Source organism: Vidua macroura, chromosome 7 (genome assembly GCF_024509145.1).
Source record: "Vidua macroura isolate BioBank_ID:100142 chromosome 7, ASM2450914v1, whole genome shotgun sequence".
In the NCBI taxonomy this organism is placed as follows: domain Eukaryota; kingdom Metazoa; phylum Chordata; class Aves; order Passeriformes; family Viduidae; genus Vidua; species Vidua macroura.
In genome coordinates, this window is record NC_071577.1 from 1,640,930 (window position 1) to 1,655,630 (window position 14,701).

A 14,701-nucleotide genomic window follows, 5' to 3' on the forward strand; every position below is an offset into this window, starting at 1 on the left:
CAGTTCATTTATAAAATGGGGCTGTGTACTAGTAAGAACTCCCGTAGGGGAAGGACTGAGAAGGGTAAACTGAAAGAAATTCCACCCAGTAGCCCTTTAGGAGAAGTGACTGAAAAATGGGAAAGTGATGAGAAGTTTAAGGAATTAGATAAAATAAAGATGAGACAGTACTGGGTCGAGGTATGGCCAAAGGAAGCTCTTCAAGAAGGGTCAGTTTACTGGCCTTGGTATGGTTCAAAGGACAGGTGGTTGTGTTTAGCTGTAAACAAACATGTGAATTCGAGGGAAAGTGTGAGTAAAGAAGAAACTAAGTATGCAAGTTGTTGGTTAGAAAGTAATACCCTGGAGGAAAAAGCTAAAGCGTACAAAGTGTCCAAGGACATTAAGGACGTGGAAGACGCAAGGGAAGAGCCCATAAGAAGGTGAGACCCTTTAGATTATCTTCCACCCTCTCCCCCTGCTGTTCCTCCAACACCTCCACCTGCCCAACCTGCTCCTCCAGTACCTCCACCTGTCCAACCTACGCCTTCAACCTCTCAAATTCCTCCCCATATTCTCTGCACACCATCAGTAGGAAGTACATTAACAACCTCAAGTCAGCTGGTTATAAGCCCTGACTCCAGTATTAATGTTTTGTCTTACCCTCCAAACCTCCTAATATCGGGTGCTAATCAATCTCCTCCACAGAATGTTGTCTTAACCCCTCCAAGACACATAAGTGAGACAAAGATCGAAGAGAGAGCGGGATCAGTAACAAACAGTGATTGGCAGAATAGTGTGCAAGGTAATAAAGTTCAAGGTTGTAATTGTGGTAAAGCTGAAACAGATAGTCCAATATCCCGCCGTTACAACAGTCGATTGAAAACAAAAGAGTGCTGCTCAGGAGGAGAAAGGGCAGAAAGACTATTTCCCCTAAGGGAAGTTCCCATGGGAGGAGCCAATGGGGGAATAGGATTTGTGAATGCCCCATTAAGAGCTTCCGAGGGGAGGAATTTTAAGAAAGAAATAAAGACCTTAGTAGAGGATCCCCTTGGAATCGCAAACCAGCTAGATCAATTCCTAGGTCCTAATATCTATACCTAGGAAGAATTAAATTCAATAATGGGGATTTTATTTTCTCCTGAGGAGATACAGCTGATATGAATTGCAGGAGTAAAAGCATGGGAGAAAGAAAATAGAAGGGGCAACCCTGCAGATGTTCCCCCCGGGGATGTTAAAATGCCTCTAACACCACCGATTGGAACCCGAATAATGAAGCAGGGCGGAAAAGTATGACGGAATATAGATCTCTGATCATAGAAGGAATCAGGGGCGCAGTTCCCACAGCAAACAATGCAAAGCTAGCATTTGATAGCCATCGGGAAAAGGACGAGGCTCCAAGTGCGTGGTTAGCCCGGTTCAAAAGAAATTTTCAACTTTACTCCAGTGTGGACCCAGAGAGCCAGGAGGGAAAGGTACTCATTAGGGTACACTTTGTGACAAGGGCTTGGGATGATATCAGGAAAAAATTAGAAAAGCTTAAAGATTGGCAGGAAAGGAGTTTAAATGAGTTACTAAAGGAAGCACAAAAGGTGTATCTAAAGAGGGAGGAGGAAAAGGCGAAAATGAAGGCAAAGATCATGATAGCAGTAGCAAGGGAAAGTCAGGGAAAACAGGAAGATACCCAAAAGGAGGTAGAATGGTATAAGAGGGAGAGAAAACCAGACCGAAGAGGAGAATTTGAAAAACGAGAGTGCTTTTACTGCGGTAAAGGGGGTCATGTTAAGAAATATTGTAAGCAGCTTGTAAAGGACCAGAAATTATACAGAGAAACTGAGACAGGAGTTGGAGAAGGAGAAGATTAGGGATGTCAGGGGCTCTATTCTCTGAGGGCAGTAAAAGATTTAAAAGCGGAGCCCTTGATAAATTGAGAAGTAGGCCCTCAGAGAGAAGAATTTGAATTTTTAGTAGATACAGGAGCTGATAGGTCATGTGTTTTTAAGATACCAGAAGGAGCAAACTTAGTAGAGCAACTTGTAAAGTAAGAGGGGCAAGCAACAGTCCATTTGAAGTACCTGTAATTAAACAAGTAATAGTGAGAGGAAATTCAAGGGAAGGATGTGTTGATTCACTATTTATGCCTAAGTTGAACTGTAACTTACTCGGCCGTGATTTACAAGTAAAGATGGGGATGGGGTAGTTCCGAAAGAAGGGAAGATGGTAGCAACAATTATGAGATTAAATAGAGAAGACGAGAAAGAAATAGATTCCCAGGTGTGGGCAGAAGAGGGTGGTCGAGGTTTATTAGACATACCACCGATAGAGATAAAAATGAAACCCGGAACTACAGCCATTCAAGTCCATCAATATCCCATCTCAGCTGAAGGAAAACAGGGGTTAAGTCCCGTAATAAAAGGATTGATTCAAGATGGGATATTAGAGCCGTGCATGTCACCCCAGAATACACCAATTTTACCAGTTAAGAAACCGGATGGAAGATAGCGATTAGTACAGGATCTAAGAGAGGTCAATAAGCAAACTGTAGCCAGATATCCAGTAGTGCCCGACCCTTACACTCTGTTGAATAAAAAACCACCAGAACATTCCTGGTTTAGTGTGATAGCTCTTAAAGATGCGTTTTGGGCGTGCCCATTAACAGAGGAAAGTAGGGGGTGGTTTGCTTTTGAATGGTATGGTGAGAACGCAGGGAGAAAACAACAATATCAATGGATGAGATTGTCCCAAGGGTTTACTGAATCACCAAATTTGTTTGGACAAGCACTGGAAGGGTTATTAGAGCAATTTGAGCCAAAACAGAATACCCAGATTTTACAATACATGGATGATCTATTAATTTCAGGGGAGCAAAAGGAACTAATATGAGAAACTACTGTAGAACTTTTAAATTTTCTGGGAAAAAAAGGGGTTAAAAGCATCAAGGAAAAAAGCTCCAATTTGTAGAGCAAGAAGTAAAATATTTAGGACATTTAATTGGGAAAGGTTATAAGAAATTAGCAATGAGTAGAATTGAGGGAATCCTATCCCTGCCCTCCCCAAAGACAAAAGGGGATGTAAGAAAATTATTGGGTTTGGTTGGGTACTGTAAATCCTGGATTGATGGACACACCAAGTTAGTTAAATTTTCATACCATCAATTGGTTGAGACCAGGACTTTTGAATGGACTGAAGCAGATGAGGGGAAATTAATGGAATTGAAGGAAAGACTGATGAAAGCTCCGGTTTTAAGTTTGCCTAATTTGGAAAAACCTTTTGAACTGTTTGTAAATGTAGATGAAGGAATTGCTTAATGGTGTATTAGTGCAAGAGTGGTGCGGAGAAAGGAAACCAGTTGCGTATCTATCTAAATTGTTAGACCCTGTGGTGAGAGGCTGGCCCACCTGCCTACAGTCAGGGGCCACTACTATGACTCGAATTGAGGAAAGTTATCAACTAACTTGTGGAGGTAAAATTAAGGTACATATCCCCCATGATATAAAATTAATATTAAGCAAGAAAGCTAGTCAATGGATTACGGACAGTCGATTACTGAAATATGAAATGAAGTACTCACTAATATTGATAACATAGAACTTACAACTACAAAAGTGCAAAACCCTGCACAGTTTTTATATGGGAAATCAGAAGGCCACCTTGAACATTGTTGTGAAGAATTAATTGATCTGCACACTAAAGCAAGATCTACAAGAATTCCCTTTATTAGAAGGGGAAGTGTTATTTGTAGATGGCTCTTCTCGAATTGTCGAAGGGAAAAGGATGTCAGGTTACGCAGTCATAGATGGGGAAACGATGAAAGTAATAGAGAAAGGAAAATTGCCAACGAAATGGTCAGCTCAGTGCTGTGAATTGTATGCCCTAGTAAGAGGTCTAATTTGGTTGAAATACAATAAAGGAACTATCGATACTGATTCTAAGTATGCTTATGGAGTTGTTCACACATTCAGTTAGATTTGAGGGGAAAGAGGGTTCATAAACTCTAAAGGTAAAATGTTAATTCATGAAGAATTGATAAAAGACATATTAAAAGCACTAAAAGATCCATTAGAAGTCGCAGTAGTACATGTTAAAGGACATCAAAGGTGGACATCAATAGAAATACTCGGAAATAATTTAGCGGATCAGACAGCTAAAGGGGCAGCTTTAGGAAAAGAAGAGCGGCTATTTAAAATAGAAAACCTAAGAGTAATAGATGGGGAAGAGATTCCAATATTCACAGAACAAGAGCAAGAAGAATTGCAAAAACAAGGGGGCGTTAAGGATGAATTTGGGAAATGGACAATGCCTGATGGGAGGCAAGTATTGAATAAAAATCTATCTCGGAAAATCCTAGAAATTCTGCATGCCTCTACGCATTGGGGAACTCAAGCACTGTGTGATCACTTCTTAAGAACATATGTGCGCATTGGGTTATTTGGGCTAGGAAAAGCTGTAACAAAGGATTGTATGACTTGTCAGAAAAGAAACAATAAAATAATGGAGGGGGAAGAGAATTAGCTAAAAGGCCTTTTCAGAATATACAAATTGACTTCACTGAATTTCCTCAAGTACAGAGGTTTAAATATTTATTAGTTATCATCGATCACCTTACCCATTGGATAGAGGCTTTTCCAACAGTAAAAGCAACTGCAGAAACTGTTAGTAAAATTCTACTTGAACAAATTATCCCATGTTATGTTATAGTGAATACAATAGATTCAGACAGAGGGCCTCATTTTACTGCTAGAATTTTACAATATGTAATCAAAACCCTTGGTATGACTTGGAAGTTGCATACTCCTTGGAGGCCCCAAAGCTCAGGAAGAGTAGAGCGAGCTAACCAGACCCTGAAAATTACACTTGCCAAGCTAGTAGATGAAACAAAAATTAATTGGATCAAATGCCTCCCATTAGCCCTGATGAGAGTGAGAACAAAGCCTAGATCTGATGTGGGTATTTCCCCTTATGAACTGATGCTTGGACTCCCATTTTTGACCACCTCACATTGCATGGGGACATCCGAAGGAGATAAAGGTGTGAAAATTCACCTAAAAATAATTGCAAAACCATTAGAAGAGTTAAGAAGAAATGGCTATTGTTGCATCCCGGAGTTTGGGTTTAGATTAGGGTTTTTAATTTATGCTAAAATAAGTCAAGTTCTGTAATCCCGCGTTTCCCCTGTGTTGTTCCCCCCCGCGGTTTCTGGCCCCATGTTGCCTGCTGCCGGCTCTTACCCCTGTGCCGCTCCTGTAACCACCCTGCCGTCCGGCCCTGGGAAACCCCGTGCTGGCCACACGATCCCGCTCAGCCCGCTCTGGCTCGGTGCCCGCCCCTGCGGGGTTCTCTGGTTGGTTGCGGTTGCTGGCGTCACTGCCACGGCAGCCGCCCCTATTGGGCGGCAGGCCGTGGATCCTCTCGCCCCGCCCCTCTATAAAGCCCTATCCCGCCGGCAGTCAGGCGCCATTTTCTCCCATGCGAGTGCCGGGAGCGGTCGTGTCTTTCCATCGAACCGCGCCACGTGACCAATAAACCGTTCCTGCCAAGCACGGAGTAAATGGACAAATTCCTTCCTCTTTGCCGGGTCCCTAGCGCACGGTAACAGCGGTTGGCCAGCCCACGCGCCCGAGACACGGAGCCGTGTCCGGGAACCCGCGGCAGCAAACCCCGGTAGCACGTGGAAGCTACGCCACAGCCAGGCTCCCAAGAGCCGCGTGCAGCCGGGGAGAGCAAAAACCCACGCCGCAGCTATCTCCCGCAAAGTACTCCTATTGATTTTAAAATCCATAAATATCAAGCAGGAGATTGGGTATTAAATAGATCGTGGAAAGAACAGCCGTTAACCCCCAGATGGGAAGGCCCGTACCAAGTTTCATTGACTACCAAAACTGCAAAAAGAACACAAGAGAAAGGGTGGACCCATGTTACCAGGGTCAAAAGTCCAGTTCCGGCTCCCACAGAATAGACTATGGGAAATTCGACTAACGTCAAGCAGCACCTCTTGTTTTTATAAGTGTTGTTCTAATGTTGTAATTTGTGAACTGTTATTTAAAGATATTGTTTATCAACCTGTTGTTTAATATCCTATTTAAATCCAGTATTAGTGTAAAAGTTAAGATAAAGAGTTATATGAATATTTATTGTCATATTTATTCAAGTGTTACTATTGAAAATATTTGTTGAAGTTAGAAAAGCATCTCTTTGATTTTAAGAAGTAAAAGTAAAACATTCAACTAATGGCAACTAATTACAATTTCTGGTATTTCTCATTACAGAATCAGTGACAAGAAGTCCCCATAAGATAGAGCATTCGCCCACCATAGTAGTGATCTGACCCTAAAACGGAAAAAATAACAAGTCGACACAGGGAAAGAGTGGAGTGAGACGTGGATACCGGTAAGAACGTAAGCACAGGGGGCAAGCCCAGATCAGGTGACAGCACTCTTACCATCCGAAGCTGACTAAGGACCATGAGAATCAAGAGAGTAACCTGTACTGGACCCCTATGGGGGTTGATAGCAATAATGACTGTGAGTCTCCAGGAGAGCTCACCAAACTCCTGTGATAAGTGCTATCATGCTGTCTATACCGGAAATGCGCGAAGCGCAGTTCTCAGATTCCACACTAATCTTAACCCTGAGTGTGTTGACTTGTCACAATTACAAACCTGTGTAGAAGATGGAAAAACCTATTGGCTATTTGAAAATGAATGGACCCCTAAACAGAAACTAGTGGGGGAATGCCCTACAAGGGAGAAATGATTATGCACTGACAAGAAACCAGGGAATAAGGTCATTAAAGGATTGGACTTAATAAAAGAAAAAGAAATAAAAAGGGTGAATAAACCAGGGGTAGAAACAAAATTACCGAATGGAAAGAATTTGTTTTCAGATCTAGTAGAAAGAATCAGCCATGAGTTCAACGTATCGAATATACGCTGGATATGTGGGGATACCGGGAGGTCAGAAATATGGCCCTGGGAAGGAATCGCACTCAGCCCTCAAGAAACTCTAAAAGCGATGAAAAACCTAGATAGAGATCGAAAACCAGACATCTGGAATGCAGAAGAAGTTTGGAACTTAAAGTCCGAGGTAATCAGGGAAGAATGTATATGGAGAAAAGGACTGAAATTTCTTTCCTATGTAGGTGAACTGTCTTGTAAAAGGTATCTAACTACTAATGATACCCATGAGTGGTGGATTCCCCAGAGTAAACATCTGTATTGGGCACAAAAACAAAAGCCAGGCTCAAACTGTTCATATATACAAAGAGAATAGTTGTAGGAGTGTCTAGCTAAAGAACCGAATCTAGTTCAAGACGAACCCTGGTTGTCTAAATTTTGGAACAAAAATGAAGTTAGAAATACCAGATCACTAAAATTCTGGAAAGGCCCGAAAGGATTGTTTTGGATTTGTGGAAAGATGGCATATGTGATGCTACCAAAAGACTGGAAGGGCAGTTGTACATTAGGTGTAATAAGAGTGTCATTCTTTTTACTTCCAAAAGATGACCATCCAGATTTAGGGGTACCCCTCTATGATGAATTAAAATGTCAAAAGAGATATCTAATTGGAGGAACCCAGAGCTGGGGAGACGAAGAGTGGCCCCCAGAGAGAATTATTGAAACCTATGGCCCTGCCACCTGGGCCCAGGACAGTTCATGGGGGTATAGAACCCCCATTTATATGTTGAACAGAATTATAAGGTTACAAGCACTTCTAGGAATAGTTTCTAATGAGACAGCTTTAGTTTTAGCCTTGTTATCAGTACAGAGCCGCCAGATGAGGACTGCCATATATCAGAACCGGCTAGCCTTGGACTACCTGCTGGCCGAAGAAGGAGGGGTATGTGGAAAGTTTAATTCATCTGAATGTTGTCTAGAAATTGATGATCATGGGGACCTAATTAAAAATATAGCCACCAGGATTAGAAAACTTGCACATGTACCAGTACAACGATGGACCCCATTGATAAAAGCTAATTGGTGGGATAACATCTGCAATGGAGAATGGTGGAAAAAGATACTGCTTATAGTGGGGGGGGGGGGGGGGGGGGGGCACTCATAAATTTAATTTTCCTTCCTTGTTTAATACCTTGTCTTATCAGAATGATTAATAACATTGTCCAGACTTCTCTTGAAAGGTCAACAGATGAGAAAATTATGATGATGAAAGAAAACCAAGACGGAAAAGGAACAGAGAGCGCAAAAGAGATGTATGAGAAATACCAGAAGTTAAGAGAATTTTACTGAAAGTATGAAAGTCCAGTTTGATAAGTTAAGGCTGATGCGGGCCAAGCCCGATCAAAGAATTAGAGGGAGGATTGTTATGAACAAAAATAAAATTTAAACCTTTGGGGAACTTAGTTGACAATGGTTAAATGTTGTTACAAAGTTAAATGTTGTTAATACCAGTAACAAAGTGTGATTAGTTCTATGAAAACCCAGTAGTGTGGTTCATGTATAAAGGGGGAGTGGAACCAGGGAGGAGATGGGGTGCCAATCTTTGTGCAGGGGCAGAGAAACTTCCAGGAGTATTCCATCATAGAACACAACCACAACTTAAATCAAGATTGGAAGAGAGACCAACCAATGGGAGGTGAGAATTCCAAAATGATTGGCCAAGACTGCACCAACTTATAAGTCAATCAGCAACGGAGAAATAGACCTGTCACAGCACGGATCCTGAACGCCCCAATCAGGAGACAAGAGAGAGACTTGAAAAGGCCTGGGGTGTCTAACTCCCGCGTCTTTCCTGGGAGCCGCTTTCCCTGGAAACACCCCTAGGTTACAATTACTAAGCTGTTGAAACAGTATCTGGACCAGCCCGAGGTTTTTGCTTCCAGTTGTTCATTTTGTAATAAACAAGCTTACTTTTTTAATCAACATGCCTCCTTTTTGTTAGTTTAAAGTTTCTTTCTAAGCCTGTTTGCAACATGTACTGTGGACTATGGAGAGGATCTTGCAAAAGAATTTGCATCAGGATAAAGAGAAGGGGAGAATGAAACAAGGTCTTTGCTTGACATAAGCACAAGCAATTCACAGAAGTAAACGAGTACTTAGCACAGATATACATAACTACTTAGCACCAGTTAGCATAAGGAAAAGCTGGAGGGCCAAACCTGACAGGAGAGTGACTTGACAAAAAGCTTTAGACATAGTCTACCAGAAGAACTAAGGGCAAGTACGGAATCAGCCCTGTGCAGGGAAACCATGAGGAGGAAGTGCTGCTTTAGGGCATGAACACTGCTCCTGGACAGCGCCTGGGCATTAGCTTCGAGGACAGGAATCTGACAGAATGTATTTCTAACCTCCTGCCTATCGAATCACCGCAGCAGGGTAAAGATGGATGGTATTTTTGATACAATTCCTCCATAAACGCACTGAAATTGATACATGGCAGAGAAGCGTGTTAGTGGGGTGCAGCCCCCTGCCCTCCCGCCAGATCAATAAAAGGGCTTTTAGGGGACAATGCATTTGTCTGCTGATTACTTTGAATTAGGGAGGCCCCTCAGGACTGCAGTATCCTGAGGGAACACCATTGGCCTTGACCTGTAGGCACCTGCAAAAGCTAAAAGTCAGCTGCCTCAGCTTTCAGAGCCTCTCTGGGCCAGCATCCTGACGTGGATGCAGGACTGCTGCCAGGCACTGCTGGGACCCAGCGGGACAGGACCGGCTGTCTCGTGTCCACATAGCACCCCTGACACAGCCAGGGCTGTCCTGAAAGCAGACAGACGCTCCCATGTCAGCAGAGAGGAGCAAGGAGCACTGGGCTCCTCTCAGCTGGGCTCACCACTGTGCTCCAGTGGGAGGGGCAGACAGGCCACCCACCTTCAGGGCATCCCCTGCATCAAAAGGACGTGCATTTTGGCCTTTTCGTCCCTTCACCCCAGAAGCAGGCCTGACATCTCCTCCTCTGGAGTGGAGTTTTTCCAGTTCTGATGTCATCTCACGCTTGGCCAGCGCCTGAGATGAGCTGCAATGGCTTGTGATACCACTTCCACGCCAAGCACAGCTCCATTGTCTATTGTTCCTCTTTCACAGGTTAACTTCCCTTCGATTGACCAACCCATTGTTTCTTTTAAGGGTCAAATTCACAGTAATTTCACAATAAGGTTTCCTTCATTGTCTGTTCTTCATTACCTGCCTGATGTGCACAACAGCAGACCAAATACGGCAGGGCCTTAGACACGATTTCAGTCCCTGACACACAGGCTCCTTGTCCCACTGCCGGCCTTCCGTGTGCTCGGCAAGATCTGCAACTCCACAGTGTTGTGGAACTGCACCTTCAGCACAGGCACCTTTCCAGCCTGATCTGCCCTCGTTGCTCTGTGCGTGTGCACAAAACACGGCGTGGAAGAGAACGGCAGCAGGGGCCTGTGTGTCCAAGGGCTCGGGATTTGTGTCACTTCATCTCCACAGAGATGCAGGCAAAGTGAAAAAGCCAAACTGTTTATTAATAGAAGACAAACCAAAGGGATGGGGTGGGAGGGAAAAATGGGATGGGCAGGATCTGAGGGCTAGAGGGAAAGAGCTGTCAACAGGGAGGGAGAGTGGAAGGGAAAAAAGGGGATGGGCAGTGTCTGAGGGCTGGAGGGAAGGAGCTATCTATAAGCAGGGAGAGGGCTGAAGCCCTGCAGGTTTCCCACAGGGTCAGCTGTGCCAATCATCAGCTGTGCCTGGAGCTCCAGCTGGTCTCTTCTGGTCTCAAGGTAGTCTCATCTTCCATGGCATTTGGAGGCCTGATGCAGACACTGGTTCCTCTGAGCCACTTCTGCAGCTCTTTCACTGAATGTATCATGAACTACTATGTTTGTCTGGGAAGGACTGTAATCTCTCCACAGGGCCTGAAGGGCTGGAAGAGAGAGGGACAGAGCCCCGGTTAGAGCCAGGATCTGTGGGAATCCTAGCAGACCTTCCTGCGAGGTCCATCCCACCCAGCTCTAGCCATGGCCACAAGAAAAAGGGGGTGTCAACTGGATCAGCCTCCCATGAGTCTGACCCTCCGAGATCCTGAAATCTCTCTGTGCTCTGCCCATGCCAACTCTCATCCACACAAGGAGCAAAGCCCACCACAGCAAAAACAGGGATTGCAGCTCCCTGCCCAAGCATCGCACCTCCCCTGCCAGCCCCCGCTGTCAGTCCGCAGCCCTCACTCACCCTGACTGAGGGCATGGAGCTTTCCCTGCTGCCCCCTCGAGCTGCGCTCGGCCATCCCTGCGAACACAGAGCCTGTCACGGCCCAGCGGCACAGCTCCCTGCCAGCGGCGCTGCCAGCCCAGTGGCCACACGGCCTCGTGGCCCGGCAGGGCTCAGCCCGGGCCCTTGCCGCACGCTGCCGCCCAAGGGCACGGCTGCCGGAGGGTGACAGCAGCGCCCAGGCCAGGCGGGGCTCCACGGCGCCGGGCCCGGATGGCGCTGCCGGGGCAGCAGGCGGGGCTGGGGCCGAGCTGCCCGGCGGGGCGGGGAGGGAGCCCGGGCTCCTGGCTCACCCATGAACCTGACGGCCGCCTCTCGCAGGGGCCCCTGTGGGCTCTGCAGGTAGGGCCGGGCCCGGCGCAGGTGCTCGGCCGCTCGGCTCCTGTCCTCTGCCAGCTGGAGAGAGCGGCAGGAGGGAAGGGTTGGCGTGGGCTCAGCCCCTGGGCCGGGCACTCCCTGCGCCCAGCCCCGGCCTCCCCTGCCCGCACAGCCCTGAGGCCCGGCCAGCAGCCGCTGGCGCCGGGCTCTGGAGGGGGCAGAGGGCCGGCTGCTGCCCGGGGAGCCGCGGTGCCACCCCGCAGCCCCGCCGGGCCGGGGCTCCATCGGCACCCGGCTGGGACCCACGGGAGCCTGGAGAAGAGCCCGCGCGGCCTCTGGCTGCAGCAGCGGGCAGGGGCACAGCTGCCAGCCCACACACTGAGCACTGTGCCCATGGGGCTTCTCCAGCCTGAGCCTGGGCCTTCCAGGCCATCCTTACCAGGACCTCAGCAAACTTCCACAGATGCTCCTTCTCCAGGAGCTGTTTGAGATTTCTCCTCTTCAGAAACTTGGCTGCACAATGCAGCGTTTCCCGAGAGGCCTGGAGAGCAGCAGAGACCCCGAGATGGCCCCACAGCCCAGGGCACAAGACCTTTGTCCCTGTGCCAAGGCCTGGAGGAGGCTGCAGCCCGCCAGGCGCCAGGGCAGGAGGCAGCCGAGCCCCCTCCCAGCATCATAGAAATGCTCACCTTTGCCACGTGCCAGTTCTCATCATGACAGTAGATGAAAAGTGTGTCCAGGCTCTTGTTCACAATTGTCTTCAGGGACTTTTTTCCCTCATCCACTACCAAGTCCATCACCTTACAGAAGAGTTGAATGGAGAGCAACTGCACATGGCTGTTGTCCTAGAGGAAAGGAAAAGACCTACACCAGCTACTCCAGGCCCACCTGGGCAAAGGCCTGAAAATCCACAGGGCACAAAGTTTCTGGGAAGCACCCAATGCCTGTGGATGCAGAACCTTACGTGGTCAAAGAGCAGCAGGAGAGCCTCAGCCAGCTTCGGGGCAGTGGTGCTGGATACCAGGATGTCTTTGTGCTGGAGCACATTTGTGAACACACGGAGGCTCATGCTGACCACCTCTCTATCTTCATCCCCCAGCAGCTGCAGAAGGCTTTGAGACACGCTGCACATTCTTCTGGCCTGGGTGGAACACAAGGCTGTGCTGGGAAGCCATGGACGGCTGCACGGCCAGCAGCGCCCTGGCACTGCAACCCCACCCTGCTGCTGCAGGGCCCACAGGCCAAAGGCCTGTCCCAAAGCACTGGGGCAGGTGAGGCAGGAGAGCTGGGAGCAGCTGCCTCAGCTCCTGAAGCCCTGCCAGCCCAAGGGGCTGCTTTGCCCGGCGCAGCTTCAGCCGCTGCCCCCTTCTCACCATCGAGGGATCCTTGCTGAGCACCACGAGGCCTCTGAGCGCCAGGTGACGCCTCTGACTGCATTCACTCCGGAGGTACCTTGACATGATCTTCAGGACGCTGCCACCACATTTACTCATGTCCAGGCGCTCGAGGACCTGAAAGGCACAGGGCAGTGACAGGGGACCCAGCCACCAGGAGCCCAGAAGCGCACAGGGCTGGGCCCAGGCAGCAGCACAGGGCGTGGGCACTGTCCTGGCAGCTGTGGCTACGAGAGGGCAGAGAGCTGGGAGGCAGCTCAGCGAGGCAGCGCTGGCCAACAGGCTCACCTCCACAAGGAATGCCAGGAAGGGCAGATCCCAGCACGGCTCCTCCCTGCTGAGCTGCCGGAGCAAGTGGAGCGTGATGCAGGAACAGAAGGGGACCAAGACATTGCACATCTCCCTGGCAGGAGGAAAAAGGCATCAAGACCCTGAGGTGGGGAGACCAAAACTCTCCCAGCACTGACTCACAGAGCTCTGGTCTTTCCCCAGCATCCCTGGAGGGGATGTGGGCCCTCTGAGAGGCAGCCCCTTCTGGGCACCCTCCTCTCCCAGCCTTTTCCAGTCTCCTTGGCCATCCCTCGCTGACGAGGCCCTCTGGCCCATGAGCACAGGGACTGTGTGGGGCACAGGGCACAAATGCTGGGGGCAGTGAGCAGAAGGGGGTCTCACCTGGCCAGCAGACCCACGGCATAGTGCTGGGTGTGAGCACACAGCATCATGTCCCAGCCACCCTTGCGCTCCATAGCCACCACCACATGGTCACACTGCAGTCGGCAGAGCAGATCCTTCATGGCCTGCACTGCAAACCTGTGTGCAGAGCAAAGCCCAGGTCACACTGGGAGCACTGGCGCTGGCCACAAGGGCACGGGAAGGACAGGAGGACTGGGACCTGTTGGGCTCGTAGGGAAGGCGGTGTTTCGCCTGGCATGCACTCCAGAAGTTATCAACTTCCTCTGGTGGCATCTGCTGTGTGGTGATGACAACATGGGAGAGCAGAGCCACAAACAGTTGCCCAGAATAAGGGATCATGGCCTTGTTGCACTCAGGCACAATCACCCAGATCACCAGAGTTGCCTGCAAAAGAAGCAGCCCAAGGCAGCGCTCAGTGCCGAGGTGTCCATGGGGCAGGGCCCAAGGGCAGAGGCAGGGGGAGCAGCGGGCCTGGTGCCCCCTGAGCCTGCCCCTAGGCCAGGTTTCAGCCCAGCGCCTGAGGCGTGGAGAGGATGGTGAGCTGCTGGAGAGGTGACCTGGGGCTGAGCAAAGGCCCAGAAACTCACAGCCAGGGCAAAAAGGTCCTTGTTGTCCCCATCGGAGGTGCACATTCTGTGCAGAGGCCAGTCCTCCATCACACAGAGCAGTGTTGGCAGCGCTTTCTCCAGTGCTGGTCCCGATGAGCCTATGGCTCTCCACATCTTTGCAGCAGCTCTGTGGGATGGCAGCTCTGTGTCAGGGGCATCTCAGTCACAGCACCATGCCCTGTGCAGCTGTGGGGGCCCAGGTGACAGAGGCCTGGTGCCCTGAAGGGCAGGGGGGGAGCATTGGCAGCAGGCTCAGGAAACAGAGGGGCCCGAGGGTCCTGGGCCTCTCTGCCTGTCTGGCAGAGACCATTGGACAGGCTGTGCAGGGCCACGGGCCCTAAAGGCTGCTGAGCCCTGAGCTCTCAAGGCTCGTGGGCCCCGTACCTGTCACACGTTGGGGCACAGCGCAGGAGGGTCAGCACCACGTCAGCAGGGTGTTCTTCTGCCAGCCTCACAATGTCCATTTGCAGCCTGGCATCCACAGAGACCTGGGACATGAGACTCTGGTGGATGTTCTTCAC

The 14,701-nt window shown here is 49.0% G+C and overlaps 1 protein-coding gene across 1 annotated transcript; it reads right to left on the reverse strand.

Moving 5' to 3' along the window:
* Positions 1-5,849: 5,849 nt before the first annotated feature.
* On the reverse strand, positions 5,850-14,234 carry LOC128809931 (maestro heat-like repeat family member 5). Its single transcript, XM_053982362.1, has 9 exons — positions 14,160-14,234; positions 13,772-13,956; positions 13,552-13,689; positions 13,168-13,282; positions 12,859-12,996; positions 12,450-12,626; positions 12,175-12,330; positions 11,925-12,026; positions 5,850-5,858 (listed from the first exon to the last, which is right to left on the reverse strand). The coding sequence occupies exons 1-9, from the start codon at positions 14,226-14,228 to the stop codon at positions 5,850-5,852; spliced, it is 1,089 nt and encodes a 362-aa protein (XP_053838337.1). The 5' UTR covers positions 14,229-14,234.
* Positions 14,235-14,701: the final 467 nt, after the last annotated feature.

Excerpts from the sequence above, each read along its gene's own strand:
- LOC128809931 (XM_053982362.1), bottom strand. The coding sequence starts at position 14,228 with ATGGAGGACTGGCCTCTGCACAGAATGTGCACCTCCGATGGGGACAAC. Across the intron at positions 13,283-13,551 it reads GCCGTGGGTCTGCTGGCCAG|GGAGATGTGCAATGTCTTGG; the intron begins GTGAGACCCCCT and ends TCCTCCTGCCAG. Across the intron at positions 12,627-12,858 it reads TCAGCAAGGATCCCTCGATG|GCCAGAAGAATGTGCAGCGT; the intron begins GTGAGAAGGGGG and ends TGTTCCACCCAG.